The sequence below is a fragment of the Pygocentrus nattereri genome, chromosome 29 (assembly GCF_015220715.1).
Source record: "Pygocentrus nattereri isolate fPygNat1 chromosome 29, fPygNat1.pri, whole genome shotgun sequence".
In the NCBI taxonomy this organism is placed as follows: domain Eukaryota; kingdom Metazoa; phylum Chordata; class Actinopteri; order Characiformes; family Serrasalmidae; genus Pygocentrus; species Pygocentrus nattereri.
This window is the reverse complement of record NC_051239.1, coordinates 4678132-4697469: the sequence shown is the minus strand read 5'-3', so window position 1 is coordinate 4697469 and position 19338 is coordinate 4678132. Positions and strand designations below refer to the sequence as shown.

Below are 19338 nucleotides of genomic sequence, written 5' to 3'. Positions count from 1 at the left end.
TTAAAAGCACTGGAGAAATCAAAGAATGTTATGATCTGATCTTCCAAGGGGAGGAGGGGAGATTGGCATCAAACCAATCCAGCGTTTTATTGTCTCTGGTGTGACCGGTTACATACTGTGAGAAGGTGGTCAGAGTGAAGGATGGAGAGACATGGTTAAAGTCTCCAGAGATGAGTATAAGACCTGAGGGTGCTGTGTCTGTAGTCTGCTCACAGCTGTGTGCAGGGTGTCACAGGCAGCCTCGGCGTTAGCAGGGGGGGGAACATACGTTATAGCGATAACGTTAGAATTCCCTGGGTACGTACAACCCCAATTCCAGTGAAGTTGGGATGTTGTGTAAAACATAAATAAAAACAGAATATGGTGATTTGCAAATCCTTTTATTTAATGTTCAAATGGATAAACTTTTTGCAAATATTCACTCATTTTGAATTTGATGCCTGCAACACGTTCCAGAGAAGTTGGGACAGGGGCGTGTTTACCACTGTGTTACATCACCTTTCCTTTTAACAGCACTCAATAAGCGTTTGGGAACTGAGGACACTGATTGTTGAAGCTTTGTAGGTGGAATTCTTTCCCATTCCTGCTTGATGTCCAGCTTCAGCTGCTCAGCAGTCCGGGGGTCTCCGCTGTCGTATTTTGAGCTTCATAATGTGCCACACATTTTCAATGGGAGACGGTCTGGACTGCAGGCAGGTCAGTCTAGTACCCGCACTCTTTAACTATGAAGCCACGCTGTTGTAACACGTGCAGAATGTGGCTTGGCATCGTCTTGCTGAAATAAGCAGGACGTCCCTGAAAAAGACGCTGCTTGGATGGCAGCAGATGTTGCTCCAAAACCTGTATGTACCTTTCAGCATTAATGGTGTCTTCACAGATGTGCCAGTTACCCCTGCCATGGGCACTAACACACCCCCACACCATCAGAGATGCCGGCTTTTGAACTTTGCACTGATCAATCCGGACAGTCCTTTTCCTCTTTGGCCCGGAGGACACGACATCCATGATTTCCAAAAACAGTGTGAAATGTGGACTCGACAGACCACAGGACACTTTTCCACTTTGCGTCAGTCCATCTCAGATGAGCTCGGCCCAGAGAAGCACTGACAGTGGTTTTCCGAAGTGTTCCTGAGCCCATGTGGGAATATCCATTACAGAATGATGTGGGTTTTAATGCAGTGCCGCCTGAGGGATCGAAGGTCACGGGCATTCAGTGTTGGTTTTCTGCTTTGCCGCTTACTTGCAGAGATTTCTCCAGATTCTCTGAATCTTTTGATGATATTATGGACTGTAGATGATGAAATCCCTAAATTCCTTGCAGTTGCACGTTGAGAAACGTTGTTCTTAAACTGTTGGACTATCTGCTCACGCAGTTGTTCACAAAGTGGTGAACCTCGCCCGTCCTTGCTTGTGAACGACTGAGCCTTTCAGGGATGCTCCCTTTATACCCAATCATGACCCTCACCTGTTTCCAATTAACCTGTTCACCTGTGGAATGTTCCAAACAGGTGTTTTTTGAGCATTCCTCAACTTTCCCAGTCTTTTGTTGCCCCTGTCCCAACTTCTTTGGAACGTGTTGCAGGCTTCAAATTCAAAATGAGTGAATATTTGCAAAAAACAATAAAGTTTATCTGTTTGAACATTAAATATCTCGTCTTTGTAGCGTATTCAATTGAATGTAGGTTGAAAAGGATTTTCATCGTATTCTGTTTTTATTTATGTTTTACACAACGTCCCAACTTCACTGGAATTGGGATTGTACATCGGCCTCACGCTGACAGCTAACAGTTCAATGTCCTTACAGCAGATTTGCTCCTTAATGGTGATGCGCCCAGAGTTACACCATCCATCATTCACATACTGCCAGCCCTCCTCCTTTCCTCTTACCACTGTGCGATGTCCTGTCCGCCCGTATGAGCTGGAAGCAGTTATTCATTTATTTCAGTGACAAATGGTATTTTTACCAGCACAAACACTTCTTGCCAAGATAAATGGCACAGTACTGTGTATAATGCAAACCTTAAATATATCCATATCGCTGCTGTCGGAACGAAACCTGATATCTTCATTTTTGTCGTTTTTCAGGTTTTGATGTGATTTGAAGGTAACTATGCTTCTGTATGTTGTTTGTAAATTCCATGATGATTGGACCAAAAGAAGTGACCTAAAATTACTTAGAAAAAAATTCTGAACAGTAGAATTGTGTGTGATGTGTGGGTGTATATGTGTATATGCATATGTATGGATATGGGAATATGTATATGTATGTATTTCTGTATAATAGTTTTTTTTCCCCTACCCTTTTTTTTTTTTTTAATTTAATTTAATTTTTTTTATTTTGTTGTCTGGTTATTTACTTATTTTATTTGTTTTTTCTGTTTCTTTCTTTTTTGTTTCTATTATTATTTTTTTTTCCTATTTATTTATTTATTTACTTATTTAATTATCATTATTACGATTGATTATTATTATTATTATCATTATTTATTTATTTATTATTATTTTTTCCTCCCTTCATCTCTTTCTTTCCTGTCCTCTTTTTTATTGCCTGTCAGGCCTGGCCAAACAAATAAAATACAAACTTTAACAAGAATAGGCTTTAGTAACCTATAGAGCTTTTCTTGTGAAAACAAATATGTTTGGTACATCAGTGCATTCCGATTGCAAAAATTGCCAGACATGACAGGTTAAAAAAAAAATTCTGGTTCCATTGACTTACATTAGAAGTGGAGTATGTTTTTACCTTGTCCTGTAAAGTTACCATTTTGGACATACACGGTTTTGATCCGACAGCAGCGCTATATAATACAGATGGGACATGTATGATGTCACATCCTGACACAGTAGTCAGCGTAGTGCTTTTAAGGGATAGTTTGGGAAAACGTTTGAACTTTGTTTCTTCAGCTGAACACTGGAAGGTTAATGTTAATAAACAGTCCAAACAGTCCTAACCCACCATTCCTTAATCATCCCATCTCAGACTGTATGGAGTTGTTCAGTATCTCTAATGGACTTGAGTACACCAATCAGGCGTAACGTCATGACCACCTCCTTGTTTCTACGCTCAGTGTCCAGTTTATCACCCCCACTTACTGTATAGCTGCACTCTGTAGTTCTACAGTTACAGACTGTAGTCCATCTGTTTCTCTGATACTCTGTTACCCTGTTCTTCAGTGGTCAGGACCCCCATGGACCCTCACAGAGCAGGTACTATTTGGGTGGTGGGTCATTCTCAGCAATGCAGTCACACTGACGTGGGGGTGGTGTGTTAGTGTGTGTTGTGCTGGTACGAGTGGATCAGACACAGCAATGCTGCTGGAGTTTTTAAACACTGTGTCCACTCACTGTCCACTCTATTAGACACTCCTACCTTGTCGGTCCACCTTGTAGATGTAAAGTCAGAGACGACAGCTCATCTGCTGCTGCACAGTTTGTGTTGGTCATCCTCTAGTCCTTCATCAGTGGTCACAGGACACTGTTGGCTGGATATTTTTGGTTGGTGGACTGTTCTCAGTCCAGCAGCGACACTGAGGTGTTTAAAGGTGATCCACTCAGACCAGCGCAGCACACACTAACACACCACCACCACCACATCAGTGTTACTGCAGTGCTGAGAATGATCCACCACCCAAATAGCACCTGCTCTGTGAGGGTCCATGGGGGTCCTGACCACTGAAGAACAGGGTAACAGAGTATCAGAGAAACAGATGGACTACAGTCTGTAACTGTAGAACTACAAAGTGCAGCTATACAGTAAGTGGAGCTGATAAAGTGGACAGTGAGTGTAGAAACCAGGAGGTGGTCATGATGTCATGCGGTTTCTGATACTGTATAATTCACTACTGTCTATAAACACGGACTAAATTATGTCACATTGCTAAAAACTGTATCAGCACGTGTTGAGGTTGCTTCAGCTGTCATGTGCGCTCTCAGGCTTTGCTGTGGCATGGTGTGCCAGTTGTTGGCGTGGCGATACTGGAACCACACACACACACACACACACATATATACACACACCTTTCAATGGCAGCCAGCTCGGCCGAACCAGTGTGGGCGACGTCACGAGCTAAAAGAGATTAGAGCCTTTTAATCCAGCATTGTCACTGACCTGAGATTACTCCAGATTTGCTTCAGGCAAACTTAATCGCAGTCGCCCCTGCAGTCTCTCGCCTTATCATCTCTTCAGTTCTCCTTTTGTTTGGGTTTGCTGACCTCCAGTGTCAAGCGGGTCAGGGTAATCAGCAAGAGTGGGTGGTGTCGATTTGTGGATCACATTGTCTGTGATTGAACTCACTCAGTTCAGGGAGTTCGGAAGGGGGGCGGGGGGGTGGGCTCCAACGGTCGAACTGTGCTTCTGATCTCCTTCAGGTGTCGGAGGGGTCAGCTTTAAATGAGCCGTTTCATTAGCTGTAATGAAAGGCCCCTTGACGTTTTTTCTAATGAATATGGAAAATCGAATTTACTTGTATTAAATGTGGCCAGTCAGCCGAGAAATGCTCAGTGGCCACAGTTTGCTTCCTCAGTTTTGCACTGGAACTTTGAGGCTAATGTAGCTGGCAAGTAATGGAAGTTTACTCTATGCTAATTAGCCAGTTTCCCCCGTAACCCAGAATTACTCAGCATCTACTGTACATTACTTAGTAACTACTTTGAATTACTCAGCATCTACTGTACATTACTTAGTAGCTACTTTGAATTACTCAGCATCTACTGTACATTACTTAGTAGCTACTTTGAATTACTCAGCATCTACTGTACATTACTTAGTAACTACTTTGAATTACTCAGCATCTACTGTACATTACTTAGTAGCTACTTTGAATTACTCAGCATCTACTGTACATTACTTAGTAGCTACTATGAATTATTCAGTATCTACTGTGAATTATTCAGCATCTACTGTACATTACTTAGTAGCTACTTTGAATTATTCAGCATCTACTGTACATTACTTAGTAGCTACTATGAATTATTCAGTATCTACTGTGAATTATTCAGCATCTACTGTACATTACTTAGTAGCTACTTTGAATTATTCAGCATCTACTGTGAATTATTCAGCATCTACTGTACATTACTTAGTAGCTACTATGAATTATTCAGTATCTACTGTGAATTATTCAGCATCTACTGTACATTACTTAGTAGCTACTTTGAATTATTCAGCATCTACTGTACATTACTCAGCAGCTACTATGAATTATTCATTATATTCTATGAATTATTCAGTATTTTCTATGAATTATTCAGTATCTTCTATGAATTATTCAGTATTTTCTATGAATTATTCAGTATCTTCTATGAATTATTCAGTATTTTCTATGAATTATTCAGTAACTGCTATGATTTATTGAGTTCTTCTATAAATGATTTAATCTATTAATTTTCTATGAAGCTGATGTTCTGTAATCATGAGAGTGAGGACTGAAGGATGGACATATGATTTAGGGAGACGATAAATAGACAATAGAGTTGTGCTCAGTTGTTCCGAGTGTGATGCGGAGTGTCACGGATCTGCGTGGAGTGTCGCGGCAGTGAGCGCCGCAGAGCTTCTCTGTTTATGCAGTCGGTTCCTCGATCTGCTGCAGAGAGTGACAGGCGACACTGTGACTGACAGCAGGGCAGAGTTTTCCCCACAGTTATTTTTCACTATTTTGTGTTCAGTGGGGATTTTGTTCTGCCTAAGTGGCAGAAATAGTTCCTTTTCTCTGCAGAAGAATGTGGAATACGGGCGACGGCGGCGTTCCTCTCGTGGCAGCGATGCGCTCGGAATGGGAAAGCAGTTCCCCAGAGGACAGTGCTGCTCATCATTAGGGTGAAGAGTTCAGGGGAGAATGCGTATTCATGTGCTCCAAAAACACATTTCCAATTCCCCCACGCACGCGTGCGCACACACACACACACACACACACACACACACACACACACACACACCACACACACCACACACCGCAGCACATTTGTGTGTGTAATCTGGAATAGGTGGGATTTATGCAGGATGATCTGGGCAAAAGCACAGATTTGGCTCCATCGCTGCAGCATCACAAATCACTACTGGATCCACCTTAACTTCACACAGATTGACTCACAGCTCTTTTGGTTTGCTTTGAAAATTAGAATGTTTTTCATAGCCAGTGACTTTGTTCTGGTGCTCACAGAAAGATGAACAAAGAATGATTGTAATACGATAATGTATTCATTTTATCAACAGTTTTATGCAAACATTTTTGTTGATTTTCTGAGTGAAAATAAGTCAGCAAGCAAAAAAAAAACTAACTAAATAAAAAAACTAAATTTATTTATATATATTGATATATATATATATATATATATATATATATATATATATATATATATATATATGTGTGTGTGTTAAATTCAGCAAAGAAACTAAAACGTGCAGAAATGTCTTCTCTGCAGAGGACGTGTTTTATTTATTTACACTTCAAAAAATGTCATTTGACTAGCGGCACCCAAAATGTCACAAAAAGTCCTGTTTGTTTTTACTGTGTTTATTTTATCTATACTAATGGTGTTTTTATGAACACGAGGACGTTTAAGCTCACTTACTGATAAAGATCAAGAGTTTTAAACAGTGTACTGGTGTGGAAAACTGTATATATTCTGCTTTCATAGGAAAACCCAATAACTAACACATCATTAGTCATTTTTAAAGGTTTACACATATAAACATTTACTATCCCAGCTTCATGAACAACACATTCAGGGTGCCTGCCTTCCACCCAATGACAGCTGGGATAGGCTCCAGCTTCCCCCGTAACCCAGAAGGAGAAGAGACTTAGAAGATGTGTAACAATTAATAGACACAGTTCATGTATACAAATGAAATACAGTAGAGCAGAATAGTCAAATATTTGGTGTGCAGCACCGAAAAGAGTAAAAATGGAAAAATAGATTTTTATAAAAGGTAATTATAACTGTGCTCATAGGAATATATAGGAATAACTAGCCATGTGTACGTGCAGCCTAATAATCCGTAAATAATCCAACTAATAGCTCGATCGGAATAGAAGACATCCATGTAAACACCTCAGTCAGAATAGCCTGGTCTGATTGAGGCCATCCTGCATTCAATTTGTATCCGATTAAACGAGGTGGGTAATCCTGTAAATAACTCCTAAATAGAAGAATAATGTCCATGTAAACACCTGCATCCGATTACATTCCCTATCGGAATGTGTAAGTATGTTCAAATAGAAGAATAATGTTCATGTAAACACCTGTATCCGATTACATTCCCTATCGGAATGTGTAAGTATGTTCAAATAGAAGAATAATGTTCATGTAAACACCTGTATCCGATTACATTCCCTATCGGAATGTGTAAGTATGTTCTGCATGTTCATCACGTCACAGCAAAAGCAGAGAACCGATAAACCGGCTCTGGCAAAAGTTTATACCCTTCGACACGGCGGAGCAGAAACTGGTCTGCAGAGGAGACTAAGTTGATGCTCTGATCTTTAAAAGAAGGCGGAGGGACGGACGTCCAGCTTACGTGGAGCTTAGAAGGACATGTGAATTACGTTTTCCTGAGTCTGACATCATTTTAAAGCAATTAAAAACACAAGCACTGCTCACTGCTGCTCATCTCACTCGAGTCACGTGTTGCTGGTTGTCATGGGAACGTCTACACTAAGTGGTTCTCTACGCATGCGTGTCATTTTGGATCAGATTACTTGTAATGAGCAGATTATTTAATAGAGTGAGCATAAACACCTCAGTCTTCATCTGTAATCGGAATGTTTTCAATCGGATTGGGACTTTTTTTGCATGCAGACATTACAGCTGTGCTGAGTGGAACAGTATGCGCTAGTAAAGGAAACAGTGCAGTAATGTAAGCATGAGCAGCGTAATCGAAGGATCAGACGCAGTGCAGAAGGTCTGTTAAGTCGTATTTATTATTAGTGTCTGTTGTTCACACTCACTAAATGCCTCTGATTGTGTGCTTTAGTGCTAAACGCTCCCCCTGCTGCAGTTCACCGAGAAGATTATTTCACCTAAAGCACGTTGTTACCAAACTCATGCATAATAACGACCCACCTCTCACGAATGGCGCTGTTTTTATGACCCAGTCTGATGGATTGGACTCCGACTGAAAGCCCTGTGAATTAGTTTGTGTTTTATTACACATTAAACACACATCAACTCGTAATTCTTTGTGTCTTACTGGCTAGCCGCTGGTCGCGTGGCTGGCTTACGATGCTGAAATAAGACGTGACCTCCTGTGTGACCCCAGCTGTTGTAGAGAAGAAAGACATTTTTCCACTCGGCTGATTCCTCATGAGCCTTCGCTTCACATCTGTACTTGTTTTACATTCGTCTTTCTTAAACGGATAAAGGTAGCGAACAGTGGTTTGACCTACATCTCGTCCCTTGGCTGCAGAGGAACTCTTTATCAGTTGGACAGCTGTGTTTTGGAGCTTGTGGGGTGTCCGGTCTTCTTCCTAGTTGACCCAACAAGTTGTGGATTTTTGAAGGGATAGTTCAACAGAAAAACGAGTGAACACCCCAGATGCAGTCGATCGGCCAAGATGTGTTCGGGTGATTTTTGGCTCCTTTACATGTAGCACTGTGTGGCTCACTGTTACCTATAAACCTGGACTAGAGTACATCACTAAGAAGAATAATGGCACTTATCTACATGGCATTTACATTTACGGCATTTGGCTGACGCTCTTACCCAGAGCGACTTACAGTTTGATCATTTTACACAGGTAGGCGAAGGTGGTGTTAGGAGTCTTGCCCAAGGACTCTTATTGGTATAGTGTAGGGTGTTTGCCCAGGTGGGGATTGAACCCCAGTCTACAGCGTAGAAGGCAGATGTGTTACCCAGTACACTAACCAACCACTAACCACTAATGGCACTTATTTGGCACTTATTTAGTACTGTGCGAAAGTTTTAGGCACCCAAAACACATTTTCTATCTATTTATTTGTGTAGTTTGTGTTTATTTGCTGAGAAAAGTTTTTATAAAAGTTTAAATATTTTAAACAAAATGTATAGAATATTAACTAATACTGATATGTATGTATATATATATATATATATATATATATGTGTGTGTGTGTGTGTGTGTATATAGTAAATAGTGATTTTCTGGATGTTTGTGTGTTTACCCATCTCCAAGCCTCTCCTCGAGGAAGCACAGTATTATATGTAGTTGAAAAGCAGCTCCTGGTTTGACCAATCAGTGCTCAGTAAATTGAGCTCATGATGTCATTGGTGATATTAACGAGTCTCTGGGGCGGCTGTGAAGGTGTCAAGGAAAAATATGGACCCGAGAAATTCTTGTTACTTTTTCTGTTTATTTTAATTATGAATATGACTTTATTCTAATGTGTATTGTGATAAACTCAATGCTGAGGTCAATTGTTTAATATTTTGCTTAGATGCTTAAAACTTTCACACAGGACTGTACATGGCTAGTCATGGCACTTATTTGGTACATCTTCTATATGTATAAATGTATGTTGATGAACTACATTTGGGTGTAATAAGTGTGTAAACTGGATTTCTGGATTTGTCGCTTAATATTTATCAGATAAAACAAATACGTACAATTTTACCTACAACCCCATTTCCAAAAAAGATGCTGTGCAGAATGTATTTAAAGGTGGAATGGGGGCTCTGTAAGTGTTTGGGGAGGAGATGCTGCTGTAGTTTTGAAAGTGAAATGTTCTTGATTGATACAGGATTTGAAAGCTGCTCAACTGTTCAGGGTCTCCTTTGTCATATTTTTCATTTCATAGCTCTCCAAATGTTATCAGTGGTGACCGGTTCGGACTGCAGGCAGGTCAGTTTAGCATCCAGGCTCTTTTAATATGGAGTCGTGCTGTTGTAACACATACAGAATGTGGTTTGACATTGTCTTGCTGAAATAATCAAGGCCTTCCCTGAAAAAGACGTCGTCTGGATGGCAGCAGATATTCCCAAAACATGTTTATATCATTCTGCATTAATGGTGCCTTCACAGATGAGTGTCACCCATGCCATGTGCACTAATGCCCCCCTAAATCATCATGAATACTGGCTTTTGGACTGTCCGCTGATAACAAGCTGAGTGGTCTTTAGCCCAGAGGACACAGCGTCCATGATTTCCAAAAACAATTTCAAATGTTGATTCATTGGACCACAGGACACTTTTCCACTTCCCCTCAGTCCATTTTAAAAGAGCTCAGGCCCAGAGAAGGTGGCAGCATTTCTAGATCCTGTTTATGTCCAGTTTCTTCTTTGCGTTTTAGAGTTTTAATATTTGTGGAAGCAGTGATGAGCTGTTTTCACAGGCGGTGGTTTTCAGAAGTGTTTCTGAGCCCATGCAGTGATTTCCACTACAGAATCACGTCTGTTTTTAACGCAGCGCTGCCTGAGGGCCCAAATTTCACAGCCGGAAGATACTGGTTTTTGCCTTTGTTCCTTACATACAGAGATTTCTCAGATTCTCTGAATCTTTTTATATTATTATGTACAGTAGATGATGAAAAGCAGAAGTTCTTTGCTATTTTATGTTGAGAAACATTCTTCTTGAATTGTTGCACTATTTGATGTTGCAGTCTTTCATGAAGTGGTGAACCCCTCCTCATCTTTACTTCTGAAAGACTCCGCCTCTCTGAGATGCACCCTTTATGCCCAATCATGTTACCTGCTCCCAATCAACCACCAGGTGTTTTTTAGCATCACAGAACTTTACCAGCCTTTTGTTGCCCTGTCCCGACTTGTTGGCATCAAATTCAAAATGGTATTATATGGTATGTTGTCTTTGTACTATTGTGTAATATATGGTTCAGTATTTTCCACATCATTACATTTTGGTTTTATTTACATTTTGCACAGCGTCCCAACGTTTTTTTGGAAACGAGGTTGTAATAAAACACCTAACTTCACTAGATTTTACCCCAAATTCCTCCTTTTAAATGTGGTGTCTCAGTGTGGAACATGTAAAACTCTCCATTCCTGTTCTGATGTACAGTCTCTTGTGTCTCTTGTGCAGGGGTGCGCGTGAATACAGTAGAAGATCTGCGTGTGTTTCTGTTGGTGTGTGGTCTCAGAAAAGTGAAGGACCCTCTTTACCTCCTGAAAGCGTTCTCAGGTAACATTCTCATGCATATTTTAAACCAAATGCGTTCATTTTAGGCTCATTTCTGTGGCCCAGAAGACTCTGAGGGTAATTGAAGAGTGCATTATAGCCTACACACTGCACCTTAGACACCTGACGTGATTCTGCGTGGAACTCGGGGAGGAACGTCTTGAGAATGTCTCTCAGAAATACTTATTTTCCAGACTTATGTCACAGTATACTTGCATATTATTTAATAAAGCATAATAAGACACAATGTAGTGTAATAAGGAAACAGTATTGCATCTAAAATATTTCAGACAACTGGCATGAACTGATTCATTCTTGCTAGCCAACTAATTCTTGCAAAAACTGTTGGTTTATCTAGCGAGATAACTTAGATTACCACTTGCAAGACGACAGATAGCTGTCTTCACTTTGCTGTTGAGTGAAAGATGAATTAATCACTTCTGTTGGCTCCTAATTTGGGGCAACTGTGTAACTAAATGGCCTTTTCATTGGAGATTGTAAGTTAAATCTAGTGGGTGAAACTGGACATGAATAAATTGGTGTGAAATCCAAAAAAAGAGCATATAGCACATTTACCATTGCTAAACATTTATATATATTTTTTCTTATATTTTTTTATCCCAAATTGTGTAACAAAGAGGTGTCTGGAATAACCATTTCTTATAGTGGAGTGAATAAAATGACAAATGATCATTTCCCATAATTTAAACTCTGGGGGTACAGATGGAGATGCAGATGCTCCATTTGCTCCATTGTTTATGCATTTTGGACATTTCCAGGACATTTAGGACATTTTTTAGTCGCCGTCACGTTGTCTTGCGTTTTATTGTTTTAGCTATAAAACACAAGTGAGCTCATAAATGGATTATTGTGCTTGTAGGGAAACGCTAACATGTGCAGTTCAGTTGGGACTGAGGTCTGCGGCCCAATGACTTCTCTGATCTGGTGGCCTAAGAAAACATGCACAATATTTTCTGTCTTATTTACGTGGCTAATCTTCTGCAGATTTTCTTTCAAACAGAGTGGCATGCTGAGAACCCGCGGGTGATCCTCATCATCATTGGCCCAAAGGTGAGCCCAAGCTGTCCTCCTGTGTTTGCCGTCACCAGAGTATTATAATTATTCCTCACCAGCTTTTCCTTTTTCTGTTGCTGCTGGTCACCTGATGGCCGGTCACGCCGTAGCTCTGCTTTCCCTGCACCGGCCGCCTCTTTATTAAGCAGATGTTTTAGCAATAGCACGCAAGTCAACGTGCGTCTACAAGCTCCGAAGGTAGAGCTAATTGGATGTAATACAGATAACAGCATTAGCCGCCTCTAAGCCGTGCTTAGGGGAGGCATTGAGAGGCTCTCTGCAGCTAGAACCGCAGGATTGTTGAGGGGAGGCGTTGCAGGGACTGATCGCCTAGTGGGATGCCTGTCTTGCTGCCTTTTCACATTATTGTCAGATGATCCTGCTTTCCACGTGTGAAGTGCTTTGTAATCATATATCTGGGGAATTTGCTGACCAGGCTGGGTGGTTTTTGCCCTGCTAATGTTACCTAGTTAGTTTGATTGGTATATGAGGCTAGATTGATGGATACTAGGGAAAATGTAGACTAATTCAAGCTAGGATTACTTGTGGCCACGGTGTAATATGCATAGGCGGCCGGTCTGGGAAGTTTTATAACCCAAAAGAGTCCTTAGCCAGGAGAGGTGGTCCTTCTCAGCAAACACAAGCTTGTAACTATGGTGCAGTGTTGCTCAAGCGGCCAGTCCAGGAAGCCTGGAAACCTGGAAAGAGTCCTTAACCATGGGGTGCCTCTTAGCCTAGAAGGCCTCGTAGCTATTGTGTACCATTGCTTAAGTGGCCTTGTAGCCTCGTAGCCTTTAGTCTTTAGACATGTGGAAGGTCCCTCTTGGAGTGGGACGTGTCGCTGTGGTTAAACGTCGCTCAAACTAGCTGGGCGGGTTTGTTAATACGATCTAGAGTAGCCTGAGTTGACCGCTCCTGGAAGCCTCATCCTGCGTTCACACCGGCAGCAGGAGGTCGTTCATTATCAATGAGAGCTGGCGATTTCTGATGACAGGAGGCGGCGTGAACGTTGGCGTACTTTATCGCACTTTATCTCCCCCAGGTGCTCCCTTTTAGTTCCTAGATAATTGTTCCTACTAGAGCCGGTGCTGCAGATAGACAGTAAGACCAAATACTGTTTTCCTCACATACCAACTCCACGGACACAGGGATTAAATAAAAACGAGCACACAAGCGATTTCTCACCGAGATCTTTAACTTCAGTGGGATTGCAGAGTGATGCCAGTGTGCTTGACGTTAGTGAAACCATGGCAACCAACGGTCCACTCGAGTTCAGAAATGCCCACAGGCGATAAGCCCCCAGCGATTTGGGTGACAGGTGGTGAAAAGATGCTCCCAGGGTGAGCACAGGGTCATAGTGCAGAGGGAGACCTTGGGTGAAGGTCCCCCTCAGCCTGGGAAACTTGGTGTCTCCAGCCTTATTGTTGGCTTCTAAAAGTAAGTTTTACTTGGGGGAAATAAAGAACCTGACCACTGAAACTGTCCCGTCCTCTCCAGTAAAAAGGTGAAGGGAATAACAGTTTCCAAAGTGTCCAAAGAGCAAATTTATGTTGGCAGTTTGTATGTGTGGTAATACAGACTTCACAGGAAAGCAGCACAACACTCAAACATGCTAATGCCCCTGTGCTGCTTTGTTGCGCTCGGGGATCTAGCTGTTTGCAGCTAGCAGTTAGCCTATGGCAGGACATCTGCTGCTCCAGATTATGTTCTGGGCTTGGGAAGTGTTCGGCTGCCAAGCCTTTGGTGAGGTCAAATACTCCATGTGGGCCAGAGGAGGATCAGACCGGCCACAGGCTGCGCTGGATATTTGGATAAACATAAAAAGGGGAAAAAAGGATAGACAGAGGAAAGAAGGAAGATGGTGCTGTTGACCTTGAGTCTGTCTGGGGAAAAGAGATTGAAGCCTGGTTGAAACACGGCGGCGCACATGTTTCACTTACCCGCAGCGTGTTCCTGCAGCAAATGAGGTGCCGAGCACGTCTGAGCACACTGTGACAGTTGTAGTTCGAGTCTGCGGTCGACTCGGCGTCAGAGGCAGACTTTCTGAAATGAAAATGCCCCCCAGATGTTGTTGCTGCTTGTCCTGGACCGACCTTTCGCCGCAGTTCAAACGTTCAGAGCTTTTTACAAAGAGCAGAGCAGCAGCCTCCCTGCAGCCTCGACCCAAAACACGTTCCTTATTTGGTAGCTTTATTTATTTATTTACTCATTTCTAACAGCTGAATCACTAATAATAAAAACCTGACGTCAGACTCGAGACACGTCTCTGACTCGCACCTCAGAGATTTGAGACTTGACTCTGACGTACACCTTGGAGACTTGAGGCTTCGCTCTGACTCACACCTCAAAGACATGAGACTCGACTCCCGATTTGCATCACCGAGACAACAAGACTGCTTAATCTTGCACCTCAGCGGTTTGAGACTCGCCTCATAGTAGCACTTCAGAGACTCGACCACTAGGATTCACAGCTCAAAGACTTGAGACTCAAGGAGACTCGGCTCTGATTTGCACCTCAGAGAAACGAGACTCACCTCAGACTTGCACCTCAGAGATATCAAGAATCCACTCACACTCGCACCTCATTGACTTGAGAATTGCCTCAGAATAGCACCTCAGAGACTCGACGACTTGGATTCACAGCTCAAAGACTTGAGGCTCTCACTTCAGCGACTCAGTAATGTCTCGCAACTCAGAGACTCGAGACTTACAGCTCAGGGACTCGAGACTCTACTTAATACTCATACTAGAGACAACAAGACTTTGCTCACACTCACATCTCGTTAACTCAAGACTCGCCTCAAAATAGCACCTCAGAGACTCAACTTGGATTCACAGCTCAAAGACTTGAGGCTCTCACTTCAGCGACTCAGTAATGTCTCGCAACTCAGAGACTCGAGACTTACAGCTCAGGGACTCGAGACTCTACTTAATACTCATACTAGAGACAACAAGACTTTGCTCACACTCACATCTCGTTAACTCAAGACTCGCCTCAAAATAGCACCTCAGAGACTCAACTTGGATTCACAGCTCAAAGACTTGAGACTCACACTTCAATGATTCAGTGCTGACTCGCACCACAGAGACTTGAGACTAGACTCGCAACTGGTTTCGCAACTCAGAAACTCGAGACGTGCAGCTCTGGGACTTGAGACTCCACTCGGACTCGCAGCTCAGAGGCTTAAGACTTGACTTGGACTCACGCCTCAGTGACTCAAAACTCACTTCAGACTCACAGCTCAATAGATTCGAGACTGGACTCATACTCACACCCCAGAGATTTGACTCAAATTCACAGACCTAAAAGACTCGAGGCCCCACTCGGGCTCAATAAAAGCCTTATTATATGATATATGGGAAAGCCGTAAACAGTAAAAGCGATCCTCTTGATCAGATACACATTTATGACGTTTTTTCTTGGGTGTAAGTTCTGCATAATTACCTTGTCTGTCTGGAAACCTCCGTTTTGTTGTTTTTTGCTGTTGTTAGCTGTATCTGCTTTATCATGCTCACTAGCTGCTACCAATATATGACCGAATAAGCCGTTTGAAGCCTAAAACTCAGCGAACTGAATGTTCCCGTTTTGAAACGTTGCACATTTTGATGCCTTTTACTTGTATAGCTTATAAAAACTTCATCCACCGTGTTTTGAAGGAGTTGAAAAGTTTCCAGTTGGGGCAGTTTCCAGTGATTTTGGGGCAAGTTCTGCTGCTAAAGTTGACCCTTTCAGACACTCACCCCTCTGTTAACGCCACTCGAGCTAATAAAGTCAACAAATGAACTTCTCTTGATCCCGTAATGTGATGGAACACCGCTCAAGACGGCGCCTTCGAGGGAAAATAGTGGGGTCAAATGGACAAGAGCGTCTTAAAATCAGTATCAAGTCAGTGGAAGCCCCCTGGAAAGCCGCTCAATACACGTTTCCTGTGAGCTTCTTGAAATCGTGATACGTGTGATTTTCACAGAATTCAGCATTAGTATATGAACGCAGGTCTTTGGAACATTGAGTTTCCTCTCCGTCCAGTGCTTATATATTGATCCGCGGCCACAGAGTCTGAAATTTGGCCGTGAAGCCGATCCCGTTTTATTTCTCACGTTCTTTCATTTCTCCAGCTTTAGTGAGTTGATGGCATCATTAGATGCTTCCTTCTGCCCCAGCTATTGTTTTTTCAGGATCTGATGATTATCCTTCCATCTCGCTCGTCTCTTTGCGAGTGTATTGATGTTCAAAGCGGCTCATGTCTGAGTGAAGTTGGCCTGCGGCACACCCCTGACACCGCCAACGCGGCGCATGTGATTGTAAGCTGTAGTCTGTTCTCTGTTGTCATTGGATGAGAAGATTTTGTTTTTCGGGCGCATTCATGAAGATGATATTGAATGCATCCCAGTTGTTTTGGTTCTATTCCTGTTTTACTTGGTATATAATTGAAAAGCGACATCCACCCGCGATTCTCAGTTCTAAAGACCAACAAATAGCAGATCTGTTCAGCTGCAGTGAGTTAGCGTTGCATCCTGTTGCATAATATGAATAAAAAAGTGAAATAACTATCAAAAGCGTTCACTTAGAATCAGTAGTTGACAGGGAGTCGTTCTGTCGTAGAAAGCACTGGCGCGTGGCTCATAGGATTAATTTCGTGTCTTAGTGGGAAGGTTTGAGTTTGAGTTGTAAGAAATTGCTGCTTTTCATGTTCCTGGAAATTCCTCGTTAATTTCTTTCGTGTAAAGCCCTGGTTGAAGCTGTAGAGATGAAGCTTCTCGTGTGTTTATAGTCTGTAGGGCTTTTAGTGTTTGACCTCTGATCTTTAACACTCTCAGCTTTAGCATGATGTGATTTTCTACTCTTATTTTGAAACGTGCAGCTTTGTGTTGACCTAATTTACATATTGTTCCTCTAGCTGTGAATGTAGTTGATAGCCAACGCATGTTTGGGGCAGTCGTGGTCTGGAGGTTAGGGAACCAGCCCTGTGACTGGAAGGTCGCTGGTTCGATCCCCTCGGCTGACGGTCCATGACTGAAGTGCCCTTGAGCAAGACACCCAACCCCCCAATTGCCCACTGCGCACCTAAGAGACTCGAGACTCCACTCAGACTCACACCTTAGAGACTTGAGACTCAAATTGGTCCCGCCTCAGAGACTCAAAACTCAATATAGACTCACGCCTCAGAGCCTCAAGACTTGACTCTGAGTCAGACCATTGAGACTCGAGGCTCAACTTTGACTTGAGACACTCGAGACTCGATTTGGACTTGGAGTCTCTCCTTAGAGAGTCAACACAGACTCACGTCTCAGAGACCCAAAACTTGACACGCACTTGAGGTGCCTGACTTGGACTTGCACCGCAGACACTCAGGACTTGCCTCTGACTTGCATCTCGAAGACTCGACTCGGACTCGCACCTTAGAGACGCGACTCGGATTTGCACCTCACAGACTCGAGGCTTGATTTGGACTCACCCCAGAGACTTAAGACTTGACTCAGACACCAGACTCAGACTCGCACCTCAGAGACTAGACTTGGACTTGCACCTCTTGACACGGACTCACACATCAGAAACACGGCCTGGATTAACACCTGAAAGACTCAATACTTGACTCAGACTCACACCTGACTCAGACTCGGGTCTCGGAGATTCGGCTCAGCCTGGTGTAGGTGGAAAGAAGTGAAGTAGAAAGGTTGGATCGCAGCTCGAGTGAGCAAAATAACTACACTCGCATGCTCACTACATCTCTGACCTAAATTGCATGTGCTGCCACCGCTGCTGCCGCTGCTGCTGCTGCAAGTGCTGGGCCAGCTAATACATGCAAAGCCCTCATCACAATTAATCAGATTGAGCAACAACCCCTCCCTGACCCTAATCTCTGAAAATCTACAGGATTTTCAAATGCATTTTTCCCCAAGGCTAGCGCCGAGCATGTTGGAAATGATGATCAGTGTGTGGCATTGTCTTGTCCAGCGGCTGCGTTTCGGGTATTACTGAAATGATTTCGCAGAGTAGCCGCCGCTGTGAGGAGGGCGATGAATGGGGATGAACGAACAAACTTGCACCGCTTATTGTTTATAAGCGAGGATGAGCCGCAGCAAGGCTTACGTAATAGTGGGAGGACCTGTCTTATTTTTCATCACAGCCCGTCCCCACCTTTCCTCCCTGCCTTAGTTTAGACGCCAACCAAACATGGTTTGACCTTGTGACATAATAATGTCATGAAGTTAAAAAGCAAACCCGGTGATGAAACAGCGACCAGGATTTTGAGTTCGAGGACTTTTGGTCCATATTTTTGAAGACTGGGGTTAGAAAGGAATTCAGTGTTTGTTTACTTCATTAAGGACGTCTGGCTGCCAGCTGCAACCCTGACTGTGCTCTGATGGAGCTGGTCTTGTCCCCGATCCTGCAGGTGGATGAAGACCAAGCAAAACAGCCAGAATGACCACAAAAAAGGATGAAATGATTGTATGGATACTTCAGATGCAGTCTCCAGAAAACAGGGCAAGGAGAAGATTAGCTTGATTAGTGGATTGTGTCCATGCGACCTGCACGTCTCCAGACTTCTGAACTTTCCAGTGTGTGGTGTTTCATAAAAGCTAATAAAAGAGGCTCCCAAAACTGCCAAAGCTCTTAAATACTAAATGTATACGTGTATATACTGGACATGGGAGCAGTCACGGAGAGCTTGGTACTCTGTATGGGTCAGTGGCTGGTAGTGCTAGTAACAGTTTCTGATAAGGACATTTAGACTGTCAAACTGTCCTATCTATAGTTTTAATGCGAGATGTCTTCTCATTCACCAGCTTCATGTTCAGATTTTCCCAGTCCACCTTAAATGGAGCAGTAATTATCATTTGCATTTATGGCATTTGGCTGACACTCTTATCCAATTTGGTCATTTTTACACAGGAAGGCCAAGGTGGTGTTAGGAGTCTTGCTCAAGGACTCTTATTGGTGTAGTGTAAGGTGGGGGATTGAACCCCAGTCTGCAGCGTACACTACACCAACCACTATGTTCTGGCGCCTGAGGAGTTATAATAACTGCTGCACCATTTAAGGTGGAACCGGAAATGTGAACAAGAAGCTCCATAGTTTTAATGCTGGTAGTGATTTATTTATTTTTATTTATTTTATTTATTTTTTGTAAAGCCAAAGAGTGTCGGCATAGCGGTC

The 19338-nt window shown here is 42.8% G+C and overlaps 1 protein-coding gene across 1 annotated transcript in view; it reads left to right on the top strand.

The window, feature by feature from the left end:
- Nucleotides 1–19338, top strand: part of glt1d1 (glycosyltransferase 1 domain containing 1) — a 90196-nt gene that overhangs the window by 46400 nt on the left and 24458 nt on the right. The window contains exons 7-8 of the mRNA XM_037535978.1: nucleotides 11010–11108; nucleotides 12127–12176. Of these exons, the coding sequence (XP_037391875.1) occupies nucleotides 11010–11108; nucleotides 12127–12176 (149 nt within the window). The remainder of the gene's footprint in view (nucleotides 1–11009; nucleotides 11109–12126; nucleotides 12177–19338) is intronic.